At 48.7% G+C, this 22,277-nt stretch overlaps 1 protein-coding gene across 4 annotated transcripts in view; it reads right to left on the bottom strand.

Annotated features, from left to right (window-relative positions):
- The window catches only part of IL1RAP (interleukin 1 receptor accessory protein), an 89,707-nt gene that overhangs the window by 27,485 nt on the left and 39,945 nt on the right, over nucleotides 1–22,277 (bottom strand). For all 4 annotated transcript variants that reach the window (XM_084847809.1, XM_084847810.1, XM_084847811.1 and 1 more), the window contains 6 exons: nucleotides 21,376–21,661; nucleotides 17,852–18,044; nucleotides 15,907–16,072; nucleotides 11,545–11,616; nucleotides 6,066–6,195; nucleotides 4,474–4,622 (listed from right to left, as the gene is read on the bottom strand). In XM_084847809.1, coding sequence (XP_084703935.1) covers nucleotides 4,474–4,622; nucleotides 6,066–6,195; nucleotides 11,545–11,616; nucleotides 15,907–16,072; nucleotides 17,852–18,044; nucleotides 21,376–21,661 — 996 coding nt within the window. The remainder of the gene's footprint in view (nucleotides 1–4,473; nucleotides 4,623–6,065; nucleotides 6,196–11,544; nucleotides 11,617–15,906; nucleotides 16,073–17,851; nucleotides 18,045–21,375; nucleotides 21,662–22,277) is intronic.

The raw sequence follows: 22,277 nt of genomic DNA, 5'->3' as shown, positions 1-22,277 counted from the left end.
TTTAGGAGGCTGTGGAGGGCTTGTAAGGATTGCACGTACTTAAATTAACTTTATGAGTTGAGGTGTCTGAGGGCTTTTACTAGCTTTTTTTAAACCGCAGAACCTGTTTAAAAGCCTCAGCAGTTCCTTGATTATGACGCCACATAATCCTAACCCTCCTTTTGGAATAATTTCAGTCCTACAGCTATTTAGGAGAAATTAAAGTGGAGGGGGAGAAAGAAATTTGTGGAGGCTGATTGGATCCTTTGCTGTACTGAAGCTATTAAACTTCTTCAAAAGGCAAAGGTTCCAGTTTGAGGCAGTAAAATCACATGCTATGTGAAATACCAGTATTTCACATGGAGCTCTTTCTCCCCTTCCTTCTCCCTCTTCAAAGTTTCATTGCAAGCAAGCTCCCAACAGTGGGCATGTAAGAAATGCAAGAAAGCCAAGTGGCTGTCTGAGGAGGCTTTACAAGTAGCTCACGAAAGAAGGGAAGCGAAAAGCAAGGGAGAAAGGGGAAGATATACCCAACTGAATGCAGAGTTCCAGAGTATAGCAAGGAGAGACAAGAAGGCCTTCTTAAATGAACAATGCAAAGAAATCGAGGAAAACAACAGAATGGGAAAGACTAGAGATCTCTTCAAGAAAATTGGAGATCTCAAGGGAACGTTTTGTGCAAAGACGGGCATGATAAAGGACAAAGAAGGCAGGGACCTAACAGAAGCAGATGAGATTAAGAAGAGGTGGCAAGAATACACAGAAGAACTATACAGGAAAGATTTGAATGTCCCTGATAGCCATGATAGTGCGGTCACTGAACTTGAGCCGGACATCCTAGAGAGTGAAGTCAAGTGGGCCTTAGGAAGCATTAGTAACAACAAAGCTAGCGGAGATGACAGTATTCCAGCCGAGCTATTTAAAATCCTAAAAGATGATGCTGTTAAAGTGCTGCATTCAATATGCCAACAAATCTGGAACACTCAACAGTGGCCACAAGACTGGAAAAGGTCAGTTTACATTCCAATTCCAAAGAAGGGCAACGCCAAAGAGTGTTCAAACTACCGCACAATTGCGCTCATTTCACATGCCAGCAAGGTGATGCTCAAAATCCTACAAGCTAGGCTTCAGCAGTATGCGAACCGAGAACTACCGGAAGTACAAGCTGGGTTTAGAAGAGGCAGAGGAACTAGAGATCAAATCGCCAACATTCGCTGCATCATGGAGAAAGCAAGAGAATTCCAGAAAAACGTCTATTTCTGCTTCATTGACTACGCTAAAGCCTTTGATTGTGTGGATCACAACAAACTGTGGCAAATTCTTAAAGTGATGGGAGTACCAGACCACCTTACCTGTCTCCTGAGAAACCTGTACGAGGGTCAAGAAGCAACAGTAAGAACCAGACATGGAACAACCGAGTGGTTCAAAATTGGGAAAGGAGTACGACAAGGCTGCATATTGTCACCCTGCTTATTTAACTTATATGCAGAGTACATCATGAGAAATGCCGGGTTGGATGAATCAGAGGTCGGAATTAAGATTGCCGGGAGAATTATCAACAACCTCCGATATGCAGACGATACCACCCTAATGGCAGAAAGCGAAGAGGATCTCAAGAGCCTCTTGTTGAGGGTGAAAGAGGAGAGTGCAAAAGCTGGTTTGAAACTCAACATTAAAAAAACTAAGATCATGGCATCTGGCCCTATCACTTCCTGGCATATAGAAGGGGAAGAAATGGAAGCAGTGACAGATTTTACTTTCTTGGGCTCCAAGATCACCGCAGACGGTGACTGTAGCCATGAAATTAAAAGACGCTTGCTCCTTGGGAGGAAAGCTATGGCAAACCTAGACAGCATAGTAAGAAGCAGAGACATCACCTTGCCGACAAAGGTCCGTCTAATCAAAGCTATGGTTTTCCCAGTAGTAATGTATGGCTGTGAGAGCTGGACTATAAGGAAGGCTGAGCGCCGAAGAATTGATGCTTTCGAACTGTGGTGCTGGAGAAGACTCTTACGAGTCCCCTGGACTGCAAGGAGGTCAAATCAGTCCATCCTAAAGGAAATCAACCCTGACTGCTCTTTGGAAGGACAGATAATGAAGCTGAAGCTCCAATATTTTGGCCACCTAATGCGAAGAGAAAACTCCCTGGAAAAGACCCTGATGCTGGGAAAGACTGAAGGCAAAAGGAGAAGGGGACGGCAGAGGATGAGATGGCTAGATAGCATCACGGATGCAATGAATATGAACTTGAGCACGCTCCGGGAGAGAGCGCAGGACAGGAAGGCCTGGCGTGCTATGGTCCATGGGGTCACGAAGAGTCGGACACGACTGAACGACTGAACAACAACAACAACAACAACAAAGAGCAGAAAAGAAGGGAGAGAGATTTTTTGCACCTAAAAAAAACCCTACACCAGAGATTAGGGATAGTGACCTCCTAATGGTCACTTTACACACCTTCTGATTAGGATCTCTAATCCCCTGTATGGCTCGACAGTTTTTTTTACTTTTTGTTTTAGTCTTTGAGAAGGGGGCTGGACTCGATGGCCTTGTAGGCCCCTTCCAACCCTACTATTCTACAAGGAAAGGATACTTTATGCATCACTAGCACAAAAGCCACTGGACCTAACTGTCTGAAATTTGGCAGGTTCAGTCAGCTCCATAGGGGCTGCCAGGCCTCCAAATTTCATGAACTTATGTGCAAGCACAAAAAAATATAGCTCTTTGCTTTGGCAGATTTTCTTGAAAATAGCAAATTTTAACTGTGACTAGCACAAAAGCCACTGGACCTAACTGCCTGAAATTGGGCAGGTTCAATCAGCCCCATGGGGGCTATTAGGTCTCCAAATGTCATGTATTTATCATACAAATGAAAAAAGGTATGGCCGTTTCTGTTTTCCAATGCAAGTCAATGGGAAAATGTAAAAAAATGGCCATTAGGACAGCTCAAAAGATCTGGCGCCCGTGCCCAGGTGGGCCTCTCCTAATGACGCCCCTGGCCGTCACGCATATCGGCCTGCCTGCAGTTTTCGAGCAGCAACAGAGGCCCTCCTCACTTGCCCACCTTTGAGGGCAGTCACGTGGGCGAGTAGCTGAGAGAGGGCTTTTTCCACAGAGGCCCCACACCTCTGGAATGGGCTGCCATCGGGGGTCTGCCAGGCCCCATCACTGTAGGCATTCAGGAAGCCTTGAAGACTTACTTGTTTACTCTGGCCCTCTCCTGATTATGTTTTATGGTACTGGGTTGCAGCTGCAATTGTGTTTAGGCTCTGTCTCATGCTGGGGTGCGTGGTGTTTTGGAAGGTTTGCCATTTTTACTACCACGTCGGTTTTTATTCCATGAATTGTATTGTTCCATGCTGTCATGGGAGGGGCTCCTGCCCTGAAAGCCAGCTAGAAACACTCTAAACACACAAGCAGACACACACAGTTAAGATGTCAGCCAGTGACCCTCCCTTCCCTTGTCATGGGATCGTAGCTCAGCGGGAGAGGTGGTGCTCTGCATGCCAAACATTCCTGGCTCAATCTCCGGCAGCAGGTGGCAGAAACGACCTTCCTCTGCTTGAGACCCTGCAGAGCCGCTGCTGGTCATGGAAGACTGGACCAGATGGAGAAGCAGCATGAGGAGCTGGAACACCAGAGGACTGTGCGGAGGAGGGCTTGTAGGACCTCTGCACCCCCCCACCCCCCGGTGCCTCCTGCATCTGCCACCAGATCCAGAAGTTCCAAGAAATCCTGGCCTGGGACAGACTAGCATCTCTCTGTTTCAGCAGCCATTTCCAAAGCACGAGACTCAGCTGCAGAATTGAATTGTTGGAACATCTAAGGGGGAAACTGATACACTCTGTTGCCCTGCTTCTATTTTATTGTATTTTAAATATACTGTAAGCTACCTCGAGAACTTTGGCTGGTAGGTGGTGTATAAATACTCCAAAATGGAAGGAAGGAAGGACAGACAGACCACGTCAAAAGACTAGGTGCCCATACCTAAAAATCAGGTGGAGTTTGGCAGCATGCAAGGACAGGGACTGTCTCATTTCTATACATGCTGTACCTAGTATGCTACTGAAGCCTTTCTCCAAATCCCAGACTCACTTTGTTGTTATATTTACATGTTCCAGAGCCAAGCCCTGGCAGCGAAAAGAGGTTCTGATGCTGAAACAATAGCTTCTGGAGACAAGCCCAGGCTCAAATTAAGCCTGGATCTTGCTATTCCCCTTTCCTTCCTCCCCCAGGATCTCTTTTAGAGGAGCTCTGACTTCATCCAAATACCGACTCCTGGGAAAGCAACAGAGGACATCAGGCCAGCACCTGCTGGTTTCTTCCCGTGTGTGACATTTGTGATTCACATGGAGGCCAACCTCTGAGCAGGTGAAGTGCTGGGAATGGAGAGAGCAGAATCCCCACTCCAGTGCAACCAAATGCCACATGGTCTCCTGAACCCCATATTTCGCAAGTGTTGTCATTGCCGGCGCTGTCTGGACGCTTCCTTACCTTTCATCTTCACAACTGCCTGTCTGTAAACAGTCCCATTATTGTTATGGGCGTAGCAGGTATAGTTGCGCTTCAAGTCTCGCTCTGTGACCTTTGGGATGATCAGAGTCTTCTCAATAATCACATCTCCAATGCCTAAGAGGGTCTTCCTGGAAACATAAATTTATATACCGCTTTCCAGTGGGCTATCAAAGCAGTTGACAAAAATGATGAAAAACATCAAATGCAACCATGAAACACGGTGAAATAATCACTGGTTAAGCTAGAACCACACGCCTCAGTGTGCCTGCCTGCCGAATCTCAAGGGGGAGGCGTTCCAGAGGGTGGCTGCTGTGCTCTACGTGCTCTGTTGCAGGTACTCCTGAAGGGATCCTCTGGAGCATGTGGCACTGCCAGCATTGCGGAGGCTGGGCAGGGACCTAAGTGATGAGATGATCCCAAAGGTAACCTGGTCCCAAGTGGTTTAGAGCTTTATATATTAACACCTGGCCTGGTCGCTCACTGGCAGCCATGCAGCTCTTTTAACAGCCCATCCGTAGCCTCGCTGCTGCAGCTTCCGGACCAAAGCCAAGGGCAGCCCTTCATGGACCGCATTACAACAATCCCGTCTTGAGGTTACCAGTCACTGAACCATCGTGGCAAAGCTACTGTGGTCCACAAATGGCTGTACCTGAGAAACCAGCCGTAGCTGGTAAAAGACGCTGCTAGCTGCCAAGTCCACTGGAGCCTCTAGTGTCAAAGACAGGTCAGGGTGCACCTGTTCCTTCAGGGGATGTGCAGCCCCATCCAGGACAGGCAATGGACCGAATTCCCAGACCCGGGACCCACCCACCCGCTTCTGTCCTGCCAGGATCCAAACTCAGTTTGGGAGATATTTAGGAGAAGCCCTTCTTTCTGTCCAGGAAGTCAAGACAGGGCCTTCTCAGTGGCTGTTCCTAAACTCTGGAACTCCTTGCCAAGGGAGGCCCACTTAGCTCCAGCTCAGATGACCTTCTGTCCACAGGCAAATACATTTTTTATTAGGCAGGCCTTTGGTCCCATAAGCCACTGGTACGACCATTGTAAATGTTGTGATTTAGTTAATGGGCTCTCGTTTTTAATCAGCTTTCACTGAAGTTTTACCTATCTGTTTTTTGGTTTTATTATTCTATACTTCACTTTGAATTTTACTTTGGCTAACTGCTCTGAGCACCATTTGGTGGGAAGGCAGGGCACACTTTTAGCAAGCAAGCAAGCAAAAGAACACATAAGCTTTGTATGTTCATATTTTTCTTTGCTCTGGCTAGCATAGATCTATCCATACGAACCATGCATGTAACAGGGAAAGGGAAGCAGCTTATAGCCTGATTTCCCCTTTCTTTCTTTTTTGGCTTGCAACGAGCAACAGAGGGCAACTGTTGAGGGAAAGCGAGGGTCTTACTACACAACCCCTCAACTGTAGCAAATCCCGGATTTTCTGCCCAAGCCCCCACCCACACTTGCTGCCCTACAGAGCCTCAACTGTGCTTTCGCCTGGCATTACTGATGACCTTCACCTTGGACTAAGCAACCACATTCCCATTTTAGACCACAAGGAGGCATTTGGCTCTTACGTGTCGGAGGTGTTGAACTTGAGGTCCATGATGTCATCTGTATTTCTTCCATCGATCATCCACCAGACCTCTTGTGGAGAGTCCTTCAGGAATGTGAAACGAACCTCACAATGGAGAGAGAGCTTTGTTCCTAGCATGAATATAATCAGTATAATGTTAACAACAATATTTAATATCAGCCATGTACTTACACCATAAGAACATAAGAAGAGCCCTGCTGGATCAGACTAAAGGCCTCTCTCATCCAGAATCCTGTTTCCCACAGCGGCCACGCAGATGCCCCAATGGGAAGCCCACAAGCAGGACAAGAGGGCAACAGCACTCTCCCCTCCTTGTTCCCCAAGAACTGGTATTGATAGCCACACTGCCTTGGATACTGGAGGTAGCGTATAGCCATCAGGACTAGTAGACATTGATAGCCTTCTCCTCCATGTATTTGTCTAATCCCCTTTTGAAGCCATCCAAATTGGTGGCCTTCACTCCATCTTGTGATAGCGAATGCCACAGTTTAACTCTGCAGTGTGTGAAGAAGTCCTGCTTTTTGTCTCTCCTTCACCTCCCACCATTCAGCTTCATGGGATGACCCCACTGGGTCCTAGTGTTATGGGAGAGGCTTATGGATCCACTCCCTCCACAGCATGCATAGTTTTATACACTCTATTGTGCCCCCCATGACTCGCCGACCTCGACTTGGAGAATCTTCCCAGTAAGCTAGGTTTGCTAGCTGCTGCCCACTTTCTGGCTGCTGTCATTCATGCTTTGGTGACTTCCACTCTATGTGGAAGATGTTCCAGATACTTCAGCTGGTGCAGAATGTGATGGGCTTGCAATCTTCTGCTGAGGCCCTGCTCTGGCTTCCACCTCATGTGAAAGTGAGATGAGCCTCCACCAGGCCTTAGCTGTAGCTGCTCCGAAGTTACAGAACTCCCTTCTGAGAGAAGATGTGTAAGGCCCTAGGTCTGTAAGCCAGCTAACAGTGGTTGAGAGAGCCTTAGAGATCCATAATGCTCTCTGCTTTGGTTCATTATTATTGCAATGTTCTTGCAGGTAGGCCTCTTGGTTTGTAAGATGAGTCAAAGATGACACAAAATTGGGTGGGATAGTTAATACTTTGGGAGACAGAAACAAAATTCAAAGTGATCTTGATAGACTGGAGCGCTGGGCAGAAAACAACAGAATGACATTTAATAGGGATAAATGCCAAGTTCTGCACCTAGGAAAAAGGAACCAAATGCACAGTTACAAGATGGGGGATAAATGGCTCAACAACGCTACAAGCGAGAAGGATCTTGGAATTGTTGTCAATCACAAGCGGAATACGAGCCAACAATGTGATGTGGCTGCAAAAAAGGGAAATGCTATTTTGGGCTGCATTCATAGAAGCATAGCTTCCAAATCCCGGGAAGTACTAGTTCCCCTGTACTCAGCACTGGTTAGGCCTCATCTGGAGTACTGTGTCCAGTTCTGGGCACCGCACTTTAAGAAGGATGCAAACAAGCTGGAAACAAGCTGCTCTGAAGTTACAGAACTCCCTTCTGAGAGAAGATGTGTAAGGCCCCAGGCCTGTAGAGGGTTCAGAGGAGGGCAACAAAGATGATCAGGGGACTGGAAACAAAGCCCTATGAAGAGAGACTGAAAGAGCTGGGCATGTTTAGCCTTGAGAAGACTGAGGGGAGATAGGATAGCGCTCTTCAAGGACTTGAAAGGTTGTCCCAGAGAGGAAGGCCAGGATCTCGTCTTGATCCTCCCAGAGTGCAGGACACGGAATAATGGGCTCAAGTGAGAGGAAGCCAGATTCCGGCTGAATCTGACTGCTAGAGCAATACGACAATGGAACCAACTACCCAGGGAGGTGGTGGGCTCTCCCACACTGGAGGCCTTCAAGATGAGGCTGGACAGCCATGTGTCAGGGATGCCCTGACTTGGATTCCTGCATTGAGCAGGGGGTTGGACTCGATGGTCTTGTAGGCCCCTTCCAAGCCCACTATTCTATGATTCTATGATTCAAAGGTTGATATGACTGCCTCAGCACATTCCATGCTAATGAGCTCTGGTACCGTTTATCTTATCAGAGTCTCCGATGTGCCCGAGACGTGAAGCTATGTTTGTCTTAAAGCTACAGGTGTCTGTGCTGGGAAAACCCTGATAATCTTGCTTCTGCCAAATAGGTTACCATGCACTGTTAGGCTATGCTGGGAATGTTGTAGATGAACCCTAATTAACTCTTGCTCCTGTCATAGTGCCTCACTGCTACGCCTGGATAACATGTATGATATAAAACCCTTCGTGCACTACAGCTCTTTGTTCAGAGAAGCTGTCTGATCCAACCACTGGGTACGCCTATGCGCTGTAAGTACTCAATAAAAGTCTGCTTGTAAGTAAACCTCGATCTGGCTTATCACTTTCTCAGCACCTCTAAATCTTGGCAGCCCACAGCTGGGGCATACAAGGTGAAACAGCCTCCTCCTCGCCGGCTTTCTGCATGCAATTCATAGAATCATACAATAGTAGGGCTGGAAGGGGCCTACAAGGCCATCAAGTCCAACCCCCTGCTCAATGCAGGAATCCAAGTCAGAGCATCCCTGACAGGTGGCTGTCCAGCCTCATCTTGAATGCCTCCAGTGTGGGAGAGCCCACCACCTCCCTAGGTCATGGGTTCCATTGTCGTATTGCTCTAACGGTCAGGAAGTTTTTCCTGATGTTCAGTCGGAATCTGGCTTCCTGGAACTTGAGCCCATGATTCCGTGTCCTGCACTCTGGGATGATTGAGAAGAGATCCTGGCCTTCCTCTCTGGGACAACCTTTCAAGTACTTGAAGAGCGCTATCATAACTCCCCTCAGTCTTGAAGACCATTCTTCTTCAGCTGGACTTTGGGAACTGATCACTGCTTCACCATGTTTCCTTTTAAGTTCACTGCTGTGCTGCTGTTTTCAGTTTGTATTTTATTGTTACTGTTCATCTCCCCTGGGTCCTCTCCTTCTCCTTGGGGGATGAGGCCGTGAAGTTGGAGAGAAAGTCAGAGGGAGAGCGGTAATTGCCCTTGGGGCCAGACTCAGAAGTTCTGGGCTGGAGGGCCCCATCCTGCAGGGACCTCTTCAGCCAGCAGTGGTTGCATTGCCACCCTCCAGTGGGAACCCACGCCATCAGAGTTGACAGCTGCTGACGTGGGCAAGACCCCCTCTACCAGGAGAGACGTCTCCCACCTAACTGCCCCGACTGAGTGGCAGCTCTGTTTAAAGGTCAGTGGAGTTTCCTGGTACAGAAGCAACATTCGAAACATGCTCCAGCTCCACAGGAAGCCAAGCCAAGTCCTGCAGCCCTGCTCTGCTTGCCAAAACCTGAACACTTGCTATGAACACCCCCGCCCCCCACACTTGGTCAGAACCTTTGCTTTACTGGAGCAGGACACTACTTTAATTTGTAGTACACTCAACAGCTATATAGAAGAACACCACCACCAACAACAACATATTAATACAAGGAAAGACTACTTGTTTGGGGCTCTAGAGGTAAGAAAAAGGTTGAAAGAGAAGGAATATAATAGAGTTTGTAGAAGTATGCATGGGGGAGTGGACTTCATTCGGTTTGGTGGGTCTCAAGGCACTGAAAGCGTCACTCTAGGCCTAAACCACACTCTTTGAGCGAGCATTGTTTCAGTTCAGGATAATCTAGGTCAACAATCCTAAAAGCAGGTACGGGAGCTGAGTGCCAGAGCATGGGCTTGACATGAAAAGCTCCCAGGTTCAATCCCTCGCATCTCTAGGTAGTGCTGTGCCAAAAATTCTCCCACATTTTTTCAACCATTCTCATTCAATTTGATTGAAAAGAAATAGCTTTTGAAAAGAAATTTAATTAATGGTGAAGATAATTTCAGACAAATTCTCATGGTTTGGGTTTCTTGTGCTTATCTTACTTATGAGGTAGCCAAGGAGTGTGTGTAAGTGTCCCGTCTGTACAATCATCTCTCTGGCAGCCTGTAGCCTCCTCAGCTTCCCGCACTTCAATTAAAGCCCAGGGGAAGATATCATGAGGCAACTCCAGTTGGTACGCCAATTACGCCTGTTCCTGGATAGGGATGGCCTAGCCACAGTGACCCATGCTCCGGTAACCTCACGATTAGACTACTGCAACGCGCTCTGTGAGGGGCTGCCCTCGTGCGTGGGTCAGAAGCTGCAGCGAGTGCAGAATGCAGCAGCCGGGGGGCTCCCTGGGACACCCAGCTATGCTCACGTAACACCGGTGTTAAAAGCGCTGCACTGGCTGCCTGTTAGCTGCCGAGAGGCGTTCGAGGTTAAGCTACTGCCCTACGAAGCCCTAAACGGCGTGGGACCGGGAGGCCTAGCAGACCGCCTCCCCTCACCCAGGGACCTTGAAGACCAGCAGAGGGGCCTTGCTGGCCATTCCAAAACGGACGGAACGTCGCCGTGAAGGACCCCGACGGCGGGCCTCCTCTGCCGCCGCACCCGCCCTCTGGACACCGCCCCCCCTGTGCAGTTCGGGAGGAAGAGAACGCGGCACCTTTCAGACGCCTCCTGATGACACACCTTTTCACCCAGGCTTTCCCTGGGCTGTAAGTAAATTAATCACGCCGCTCCATTTTGCTGCTCCTTGAATTATTTTTACTGTAGTTGTTTCAATTTTGTGCTTTTAATGTTGTGTTGTTAATGCTGTGTTTTTAATAATGTATTTAAAAGCATTTTAATATTTATTGTAACCCCTGAGGGATTTTATTATGTTCAGTGGTATACAAATGCTGCAAATAAATATAGAAATACTTCCAAATCAGGAATTGCAGGCAGCCTGGGAGGCTGCAGAGCAATGGAGAGATGTGTAACAAAGAAAACACACACACACACACAGCACAACAACATGAATTATAAAACACCCTGAGACAGAACACTGGAAGCATCTTTCAGGGGGGAAGAAAACTTCCAGGATGCTGGAGGACAGATTTTGGCTCAGCACTGGCCCCACCTCTTCCCTGGACCTGGACACAGCACTGCCCCCCTCATACCTGCACTGCGGTGGGCACAGAATGGGGTCCAGCAGGGTTGATGCTGCTGCCACTTGCAATGGCAGCACCAAACTACCAAAAAGGAGGTACCACAAGCCCTGCCAATGGTGAGCCCTACCCTGTGAGAAACTGCTGAGAATTTATCCTCCCCCTGGAGAGCTTCGGTGAAATGGTCCCCGCAGTTTCTCAAACAGGGTGGAGAGTTCTGAGAGGCCCTTTGCGCACGGCTTTGTCTCTTGTCTTCCACCGTAGACAAGACTAGGCGCGACGGGCGAGTGATCTGGCTCAGGGCGAGGCAGCTTCCGATGCGCTGGATGGCAGGTGGCCAAGCCAGGGGTGCTGAGAAATCTCTCCCTGCAGCCGATCGCTGGCCTGGACATCCACGCTGGCTTGAAAATGAAGATGCTGATTTTGATCAATAGGTCTTGAATCAGGAAAATGGACAGCTGCTGCTGGAAAGTTACCTGCTTTGACTTCATAGATGACCCGCTCGTTTGGAGAGATTATCTGTGGGGCCTTTGAATTGTTCGGAGCCCCTGCCAAAAGACATGACATCAAAGAAAACGGAGGGGAATTTTTAGCACAGTTGCATTGGTTGAGTTTCTGCAGGTCTTGAGAAAACCAACCCCAGCCAAGGCCTTCCTCTAGATCAGGCCTGGGCAACATGTGGCCCTCCAGATGTTTGGCCTACAACTCCCACCATCCCTCACCACTGGCTGGGCCTGATGGGAGTTTTAGGCCAAAACAGTGGAGGGAAAAATCACCAGGGTTCTAGATCCCAAGGGAAAAAGCACCAGCCCCTTTCTCCACTCCCTGCTTCCACAAAGTGTACGTCTCAGCCATCAGCCCAACTCCATAGAGCTGGCAGGCTGCACCTCAGAGAACACACATATGAGAACTGCTTAAGTAGGATGAGCTCAAGGGGGGTTCCATCTAGTCTGGCACCCTGTTTCCAACAACGGCCAGCCAGATGCATCTGGGAAGACCACAAGCAAGGCACAAGGGCCACACCCCATTGCTCTTTCCCTGCCAGGTACACTGTCTCTGAACATGGAGGTTCTATTTAGATATGACAGTGAATAGCCACTGATAGACCTTCTTTTGTGAATTAGCCTTTAACTCTCCAATGATGTGGGAGAACAAGGACACTATGGCTTCTTCCACCCATTCCTCCTCTTCTCCCCCACCTCTAGTCCTTCTCCTGCCTGGGGTACCAAGAAAGATTATACATTTCACCTAGTGTAAGCAGGGGAGGTAGGCAGACAAACAGGCAGGCAGAGATGGGAGGTGGGAGAGAAGCTGCTGTCTAAAGGAAATGCACATTCTCTAGCTTGAAACTCTCCTATGGGAGGTGTCCAAGAGCTACTGTGCAGTAGCATTCAGTACTGGACAGCTGACATGCAATGGCATCAGTACTTTTTGAACTCATTCAGCCAATGGTTCAGGAAACATTCCCTTGAAGAGATGGCAATACCTCAAACCTCTGAGTTTCCCCAAAATTTCACTGGCTGGCTGGGAATTGCAGGAATTTTTTCTGTCTAAACATGCATAGGATTGCACCCTTAGAAATAAGTCAAATACCCCTGGCTGCACACACCCCTGCTACTCTCTAACTTAACTTTGGGTAGAGATTTCCATAGCTGTGGAGGATCCGCTGAAAAGGTTTCTGCGTGCATAACCATATCCCTGATTCAGTGTCATTTACACATTCACAATCAACAATGCATTTGTAGATCAAAAGCTCCATCTAATTATTCATTCAATTAATGTATTAACAAATCTAATGTGATTTCTAAGAAAAAGTCATGTGCCAGGTTCTGGTGACCTTTGGCTGAAACTCCCTACGCATTTTCAAAGACAACTTTGCAATCCCAAGGACTACTAATTTGCTGTTTAAAAATAAAGGGAGATTCTCAAAAATCTATACCTTCTATCAGGTTTTAGGTCAGACAACAGGTTTCATAATGTAATTCCATGCATTTGAAATTATAGGAGAAAAATACTACCATCCCTGTTTCTTGGCATACCACTTTTTAGCCTTCCTGGGTTGCGGGGGGCAGTCTTTTAAGAAATAATTTCTTCTCTATCCTCAAGTCTCCCTGAGCTCACCCCCAATGCAACTATTACTGCAAAATGTAGGGTGTGTGTGTGTGTGTGTGTGTGTGATCATCACTGACAGCTGGACGAAACAGGCTTTCTCAGTGACACAGTTCTGACAAATCTGGTCTTCTCATGACAGGCAGCTGGACATAGCAAAGTGCACGGGTGAGCCTGTCAAACCGAGTGGGAGACTGAGGATGGAGTAAGGGATTGGCAGGAAAACAGCTCTCAGAGAGAGCTCTGACGTTGGAGCTTCCAAATTATCCAAAGCCCAGCCAAGCTCATGGAGGAAGGGGTGATGTTTCCTGCTCCTTTTCCCCCTCCCCAGTGGTCTTCTTCAAATGTATTTAACTGATTCCCTCCCACTGAAACCAGTCAGAAGGAACTAATCAGTCTGGGGGCTTTGAAACTGACTTGGATTCCTGCATCTGACTTGGATTCCTGCATTGAGCAGGGGGTTGGTCTCGATGCCCTTGCAGGCCCCTTCCAACCCTACTATTCTATGATTCTATGATTCTATTGGGGGCATAGCTAGGGGGCACTTCTGGACCACTCCCGGCATGCCTCTCCACCACTCCTCTCTCTGATGTCAAAGTTCTAATGTTGGAGAGGAAGTTTCCACAGGGACTGAGTTCACAGGAACATGGGAAGCTGCTTTACACTGAGTTAGCCCATCTAGCCCAGTACTGTCAACACTGACTGGCAGCAGCTCTCCAAGTATCAGGCAGGATTCCTTCCTAGCCCTACTTGGAGATGCCGGGGATCGAACCTGGGACCTTCTGCATGCAAAAGCACTGAGCCATGGCCGCTTCGATCTCCCCTTCTCTCTCCCCATCCTTGGGGAGATGCTCTCCCCAAGCATCCCTTGGATGCTCTCCAAGTATCAGGCAGGATTCCTTCCTAGCCCTACTTGGAGATGCCGGGGATCGAACCTGGGACCTTCTGCATGCAAAAGCACTGAGCCATGGCCGCTTCGATCTCCCCTTCTCTCTCCCCATCCTTGGCGGGAGAGATCCTATCTATGCTAAGGACCCTGGGACAGACTCCCAGGGACCACAGGATTGCAGAATTAAAGCTTTTGGGAGTTCTTGAGAGAACTACCAGTCTTCTTACAAGGAATTAATCTGGCCTAGACACATCAACGTATCAAGTGTATCAGACAATGGTAGCACTCTAGTTGCCTTATTGCAGGACGGCAGAAGTCATGAAATAAATCTTTTAAATGATAAAATGTGGTACACTGAAACATATAATCATAAATGTGCCATGAAAATAGTTGCCCGCCATAATGCAAGCCTAAGAAAAAACAGCCAGTCTCCATGCTGATCCACCCCAGGTTTTGGTTGAGAAAGGCTCCCCGCTGCGATCTTGGACTATGGAGAAGTTCATATGGGTCGAAGAGCACTCTAGCACAGGTCTGGACTGCCCTCCTTCCACGACTACTCATGCTTCAATCGATGCGTTTTAAAGTTACAAACCAAGAGTGCATACATTCAGGATGCCTTAACACAGCACCTAGTGTCCTCCAGATGGGTTGGATTGCAACTCCCATCATTCCCAGCCAGCATGCTGGGAATGATGGGAGTTGCAGTCCAACCCATCTGGAAGGTGTCCTGGTTGGAAGAAGATATCTTTACACTTAAGGCATAATTCATCTGTGTTTTGTGATCCTGGGCAAAACCACAGAACCTGCTGGGCTGGATCCAAGCAAGCCCTGCTACCTCCAACATTCCTTGCAAGAATCCCAGCAGGCACTTGGTGGCCCAGTGCAGCTTGTCCAGTGGCCTACCAGTAGACCCAGATCTCTTTTCTCCTCTACACTCCACAGCCGTTTAGGGATTTAAAGGTTAAGATCTTAACAAAAAGGTTAAGAATTGCATAGCAGAACCCAGAAGTGTCTTCCCAAGTGTCCTAGGTGTGTTTGCTTTTATGGCAAGCCACCTTCTCAGCCCAAAAGTTAGAGCTCCCTCACCCTCACCACCAGTGGTGCAGTGGAGCCACGAATCACAGGGACAAAGCACCCCAATTTTTTTACTAGCAGGGATGCTGACGTCACCCTCTGCCACCCCTCTCGGAATTCCCTACTCCCTCTGGGTTTCCTACAATCCCCACAGTAGCCGGAGGGGAATTAATTTTCCCAGTGGCAATATATCCTTTGCTGTTGTCATGCGAAGTATTTCAGTGAGGCTTGGTCTCGAATGGGCCATTAGGACCCATTTGGTGGAGAAGAAAACTGCTAGAAGTGGTCTGTTGATATGGATCGACGCAGCTGCCTGCATTCTGGGACTCTCCTTAGGGCCAGGTACTGTCAGGATGAGCACCTGCGCTTCAAAATCTGCCTCTCCCCATTGCTCGCTGCACTAAACAACAGGATGCCATCCCTGACGACAGAATCCCACAGCCCACTAAAACCTATGTGCCGCGTAAAAGAGATGAATTTAGGGAGGGACCAGAGCTCGATGGGCAAGCAGCTGCTTTGCAGGCAGAAGGTCCCAGGTTCAATCCCTGGCATCTCCAGTTCAAAAGGATTTGGCAGTAGGCAACGTGGAAGACCCCTCTCTGCCCGAGACCCTGGAAAACCTCTGCCATTTGGATGACTGGGTGGACATCTATCCGAACCTGGTATAAGGCAGCTTCTTAGGTGATCAAACCAACAGCATATCGAGATGACCTCCCCCAATACCCCTGGCCCTCATCTCTCCCATTTCTCCCTTCACTCTCCTTACCTACCACCTTTACCCTCAAAGTTCTGGTGAGAGTGAACTCCCGGCCGTTCTCTTTGTAGGTCACGACGCACGTGTAGTCACCCTTGTATACCTCACGGACAATGATGAAGGTGAGGTTGATGCCCTCGGGCTCTCGCTCAGGAAAGTTCCGCACAAGGCTGCAGTTCTGCAATGAGCAGGGAAAGGCACACACCCTTGACATGTAGGAAAGGTACCCTGGCAAAGAAGCCAAGGCTGGATTTCCTGGGGCGAGGACAGCTTCCACCCAAGATTCAGAAGGACTGCTCACTGAACACGAGGGGTCCCACATGAGGCACCCAACTTTTCAGAAGGTGTCCCCCACCCCCACTGTTACATTTACCTTCAAAACGAAACAAGACAGCCTTCCCCAACCTGGTGCCCCCCAGCTGTGCTGGACTCAAACTCCCATCAGTCCCATGATGGGAGCTATAGTCCAACACACCTGGAGGGCAACAAGTTGGGGAAATGCTGCTGTAAAAGTAGAGTCTTTCTCTTATTCTCGCCTTCAAAGAAAAAAAAGCTGACATTCTCAAGTTGTTCAATCTGCACTTGCAGCAGCTCTTGCAGAAAGGTGGAACAGGGAAGTGGATGTAGCTTGGTGGTAGAGCCCTTGTTTCGCATGCAGAAGGTCTCAGGTTCAACCTCCAGCATCCCCTGTTAGGGCTGGGGAAAGCACCTGCCTGAAGCGCTGGAGAGCTGCTGCCAATCGAGGCAGACAATACTGGGCTTGATGTACCGATGCCCTGACTTGGGCCAAGGCCGCTTTCTACATTCCTAATGCCTGGACGCGTCCAGCAAAAATCCAACACTTCTGTCTTTGACAAGCGAGCCAAGTAGCTTCCCTCTTGTGCTGTCTCTGCTGACGGTTTCTCAAGGAAGGGCTCAGGGGGAGGGAGGGAGATGCACGGGTGACGTCTTCTCTGTCGCAGATGTTGGGGGCATGCAGAATTTTGCAGTGGTCACCGCTGAGCAGCCCCTTCCAAAGCCACATCCCTCCCTGTGCAGCAATGGAAGATGGAGGCCACGTACTATTTCTGATGGGAGGACAAATGAGCTGCCATCTGCAAAAATTATTTCTGGGGAGGTGGTTCAGTTTCATTTTGCTAATTGATTGTCGAGATCTGAATGTTAATGGACCAGTGCCGATCAGAGCAGCCAGTACTGGGTTAAAAAGACCAGCGCTCCTGGTGACACATGTAGAGAACGTGTGCCACAGCTGAAGGGCTCACTAGTGTGTGCAATGTATGTGCCAGGGCTGTGCATGCAGTGGCCCATTGGCAAGCTCACCTTGGTTAAGATGAAGAATCACAGAATCACAGAATAGTGGGGCTGGAAGGGGCCTGCAAGGCCATCGAGTCCCACCCCCCGCTCAGTGCAGGAATCCAGGGCAGAGCATCCCTGGCAGATGGCTGTCCAGCCTTGTCTTGAACACCTCCAGCATGGGAGAGCCCACCGCCTCCCTAGGTAACGGGTTCCATTGTCATGTTGCTCTAAGAGTCAGGGCGTTTCTCCTGATATTCAGCTGGAATCTGGCTTCCTGGAACTTGAGCCCATGATTCCGTGTCCTCCACTCTGGGATGATCGAGAAGAGATCCTGGCCGTCCTCTCTGGGACAACCTTTCAAGTACTTGAACAGCGCTATCATATCTCCCCTCAGTCTTCTCTTCTCAAGGCTAAACATGCTCAGTTCTTTCAGTCTCTCTTCACAGGGCTTTGTTTCCAGTCCCCTGATCATCTTTGTTGCCCTCCTCTGAACCCTCTCTAGTTTGTCTGCATCCTTCTTAAAGTGTGGTGCCCAGAACTGTACACAGTACTCCAGATGAGGCCTAACCAGTGCAGAGTAGAGGGGAACTAGTACTTCCCGGAATTTGGAAGCAACACGAACTGCCCTCTAAAAGGAAGGCCCCAATCCCCTAGATCTTACCTTATACCACAGGACTTTTGGCTTGGTGCTGGCAGGATAAAATCCTTCCACGTGTGGGCAGGTGAGGTTCACGAGGGTGAAGTGCAGATACATAAGCACCTCTTCTGGCTTAATGGCTTGGCTGAAGCAAAACTTGGGATCTTTGTTGACGACCTCGAGGGGGAAAGCGACTTTACTGCAGTAGGTGGAGTTTCTGTGGGGAAGAATTTTGAAAGGGTTGATCACACCAGAGGAGGGAAGATTCACACTGGAAATGTGCAACCCAAATGGCCACCCACATACATCAACACACAGCAAGTCTGAGACAAAAAAAAGGAAGAGCCTTCTTCACGCGAAACATAACAAGCCTACGGAACTCCACGCCAGAGGCTCTGGTGAGGGAAACTCTCATAAGCAGATTCGTAAATGATCTCTAAAAGATTAAATTAATAGCAGATATTCATTTGGCAGATATAGATCCCTCAGTGGCACAGCAACCATGTTCAGAAGCAATATGCCATGGACTAGCAGATGCTGGGAACTGAGAGCAAGGAGTGGGAAAAGCCACCAAAACTTTCCTTCTGTGGTTCTGAGACATTTACCTGGACCCTGCCAGCAGAGATTGCTGAGCTACAGGGGCTACTCCTGCGACCTCCTCGTTCTCAGAACCACGCAAAGCATGTAAGGTGGGAAGGGTGGAGGAGGAATGGGTGGTGGTAACTGATTTAGCTACTCTGAGGGAAAAAGAACCTCTAAAAATGTCTTAAAGTCTATATTGTAATGCCGTCAGGGGGTTAGTGACAGTGATGAAGTGATTGGCTGACATGCTTCAGTGTCACAGAAGGGTCTCTAGCTGCTAATGGCTGAGCTGCTCTGATCTTAGGGACATGCAGGGCAGGCGAATGGGGCAAAGAAAGGAAGAGGGAGAAGAAGCAGAGCCCAGGGAGCTGGAGTTGGGAAGAAGACAGGTGAGGAAGGCATGGCGAAGAGCTAGGAAATGGGGGCTGAGACAGGGAGGAATGGAGGACCAGAGGGTAAAGGGACAAGGAAAAGTGTGTGTGAGAGAGAAAGAAGGAGAACAGGCACAGAGGAGAGCTGCAGATGGCCAGAAGCTGCAGAGGTGACAACTCACAATACCTATTTCAAATGCCAATCTTTGCCTGCAGGCCTTAAGTTGCCTTTAAAAACAAAACAACAACAAAACACCAAACCCATAATTCTGAGTTTTAACATAGTCAATGAAACATGTATGGAGAATCCCCCAAAGGGGAGCAGATCCTGTTTGCAGTGAGCTCTAGGTGCACAGAGGAACCCCAGACACCTTTTTTTTTATTTATTTATTGCATTTATACCCCGCCTTTTCTCCTCTTGCAAGGAACCCAAGGCGGCTTACATTATCCTCCTCCTCTCCATTTTATCCTCACAACAACAACCCTGTGAGGTGGGTTGGGCTGAGAGTCTGTGACTGGCCCAAAGTCACCCAGTGAGCTTCCATGGCTGACTGGGGACTAGAACCTGGATCTCCCAGCTCCTAGTCCAACACTCTTGCCACGGCCCCAGTCCTGTTTGTTCTTCCCCTGATGGAAGGTGCCAGAGAGGAAGGAACAGCCACTCACTGCTGGCCGTGTCTTTACCAGCTTCCCTTTGTCAGGTCTACCCACATGGAGAGGATCTCCACCCATCCGCTCCAGCCACAGGGGCAGGCAAAGAGGGCCACTCCATTCTGCCACTTCCCTGGATTTCCAGACCATTGCAGGAAAGGGGTAATATTGGTCTCTGTCCTCGCCCAGAGCCTAAAGCTTGCTGGCTCTCCAGGAGGCAGAGGCAGGACTTAAAAGCAGCGAGGGTTGTGTGGCCAGTGGTTTTCCCTTTCCACCTGGGGAATTCAGAGGCCAACGATCTGAACCACTGTGGGGAACTTCCCGTAGGTCTGTGCCTGCTACAGCTTTGCCCTTTGGGGCCAGCTCAGGTTTTCCTGTCTTTCCTGTTTCCCATTTCATGGCTGAACTGACGACCACCAGGAACATTGGAGGCTGCCTTCTACCAAGTCAGAACTTTGGCCCATCCAGCCCAGCACTGTCAACACTGGCTGGCAGCCAGAGCTCTCCCTCCAGGGTTGCAGGCAGGAGATTTTCCAACCCTGCCTGGAGACGCTGCTGGGGATCGAACCTGAGACCTTCTGCATGCAACACAGGCGCTCCGCCACTGAGCCACTGAGCCGCAGCCCCTCCCAATAAAGGGGGGGAAAGACCAACGTAGGAACGCAGGAAGCTGCCTTATGCTGAGTCAGACCCTTGGTGCACGTAGCCCGGTACTGTCGACACTGGCTGGCAGCGGCTTTCCGGGGTTTCAAGCAGGATTTTTTCCAGCCCTCCCTGGGGATGCCGGGGATCGAACCTGGGACCTGCTCTACCACTGAGCTTCGGACCTTCCCTAAGACCAAGCCTGTTTCTGAAGCCCTCAGCCAAGGATCTGGCTGGTTAGTCTGAGCCAAGATGGTGACGTTCCATCCTCTTCTTCCCCTCTCCGCACCTTCCCAGCACCACTGCACAGCCCCTCCAGTTCCTAGCCCCATGTGATCTTTTAACCCTTCTCCCTGCTGTCTTCTTGGCCTCCTGCTCCCTTGGTACAGCGGCCCGCTGTGCCGCAGTGAACATCCTGCAGTACAGGGGTCCCCCTGCCCCTGTATGAGCTTTTTTCCCTCAGCCAAAACCAACCTTCCATTTCGCACACAGGAGATGCACTGATTTTCACCAGTTCATGACCGATCTTTCTTCTCTCCACAAATAGGCTCAGCCAGAGTGAAACCACTGTCATTTCTAGCTTGTTATGAATAAATGCATTAAATTTTCTGAGCATCCATCTTTTCAAACGGAGCAGCCAATGGCTACTGGGGATGTGCATTTGTTCAATTCCAAAGAAAAAAATAAATACAAAAGAGCCCCTTCCATATTTAATCCAGATTTCATTTATTATATTTTTAACCTGCCCAGTAACCAATGTATTTGATTTCTATCCCCCACAAAGAGCTCAGAGCAGCTAACCTATATAAAACACAATATTTAATAACTGTGTTATTAAATATTAAAAGATTTAATACATATGAATTAAAGTTGACCTGAATTAATTCAGAGTTAAATGTTTTCATTCCCTTAAGATTTCTGTTTTGTATCCACACACACACACACACACCTTTCAATCTATTGATTTGAATTCCATTCCATCATCGCTGCCTCCACTCGCTTGCATGACAGGGGAAAAGAAAGGGTGCACCCCTACAAATATTACTGTTGGGTGGGTGGAAGTCCCTACCCTGAGCCAGGACCCTGTTGCCTCAGGGGTCCTGGTTGAGGAATGGGCTTCCCCCCACCACATGCTACCAGCTGTTTTTATAACTGAAATCCAAAAGATGAATGAACTCAGTCTGAATTAACAACATACAAAGGAGATTTACAGAAGAAAGAAATTACAAAAATAATTTAAATTTTAAAAATGAATGAAATAAACCATGCCCACCAACCCCCATGCACATCCCTAACCATTACCTGAGCATGCAGGTATAGTTCCCCGTGTCGTTGAGAAAAGCAGGCCGGAACCAGAGAGTATCCTTCTCCTTGCTGATGTGGTTGTCAGGGAGACGGAAGTTGATGGGTTCCTCCAGGTCCTGGCCTCGCCCGATCCAGTACCAGATGAGGGTCAGGCCAGCTGAGTGGGCAGTGCTGTAGTTGTACTTCAAGAAGGCCTCAAAGAGCGGGCATTTGATTTTGGCTGGCTCCCCATTATAGACCGGCTTGTGTTTCCTGGTCTCCACTCCCCAGTCATCACAGCGCTCTAGGGGCAAAATCATCATCATTATCCTCCATCACTGTCTCTTGCCTCAGCCTACAAAGAAGAGCGCCTTTTCTGTGGTGGCACCTCAACTCAGGAATGCTGTCCCAAGGGATATTTGCCTGTGTGGTATATGCTCTGGTTTAGAGATTCTCTTTAAACTATATTGTTAGTATGTTGGCAACTACTGGTTACTTGTCTACAGTGTATACATTCAGATTTCCTTTACAACTAGAGGTAGCTCAATATTTCACCCTGACAAGGGGTAATACAGAATTCTAGTTCTTAAGAAACACTCTCTCAGACAAAATTTGTCTTTTTGTCTTTTTACTACAAAGTATTAGCACAACGTTAAGTCGTGTCACGAAGAGTTAGACACGACTTAACGACTGAACAACAAATTAGCACAACAGTACCAAACACAAGAGCTTATGCATGCATAAATTCAAACACATGAAACAGCTAGCATCGTTTTAAACAAGGCTTCTAAGCAGAGTCAAGTACATTTGCCAATTCTCAGTGGTAATCAATGTCAAGCTCACCAGGTTGATTCTACAGGCAACATGTTGGGGAAACCTGATCCTAAAGGACAGCTTCCACTGTTGCATGTTCTGAGTCT

This window comes from Heloderma suspectum, chromosome 3, assembly GCF_057233095.1.
Source record: "Heloderma suspectum isolate Gila_16-S chromosome 3, 16-S_ref, whole genome shotgun sequence".
Lineage (NCBI taxonomy): Eukaryota > Metazoa > Chordata > Lepidosauria > Squamata > Helodermatidae > Heloderma > Heloderma suspectum.
This window is presented reverse-complemented; position numbering and strand designations above follow the sequence as displayed.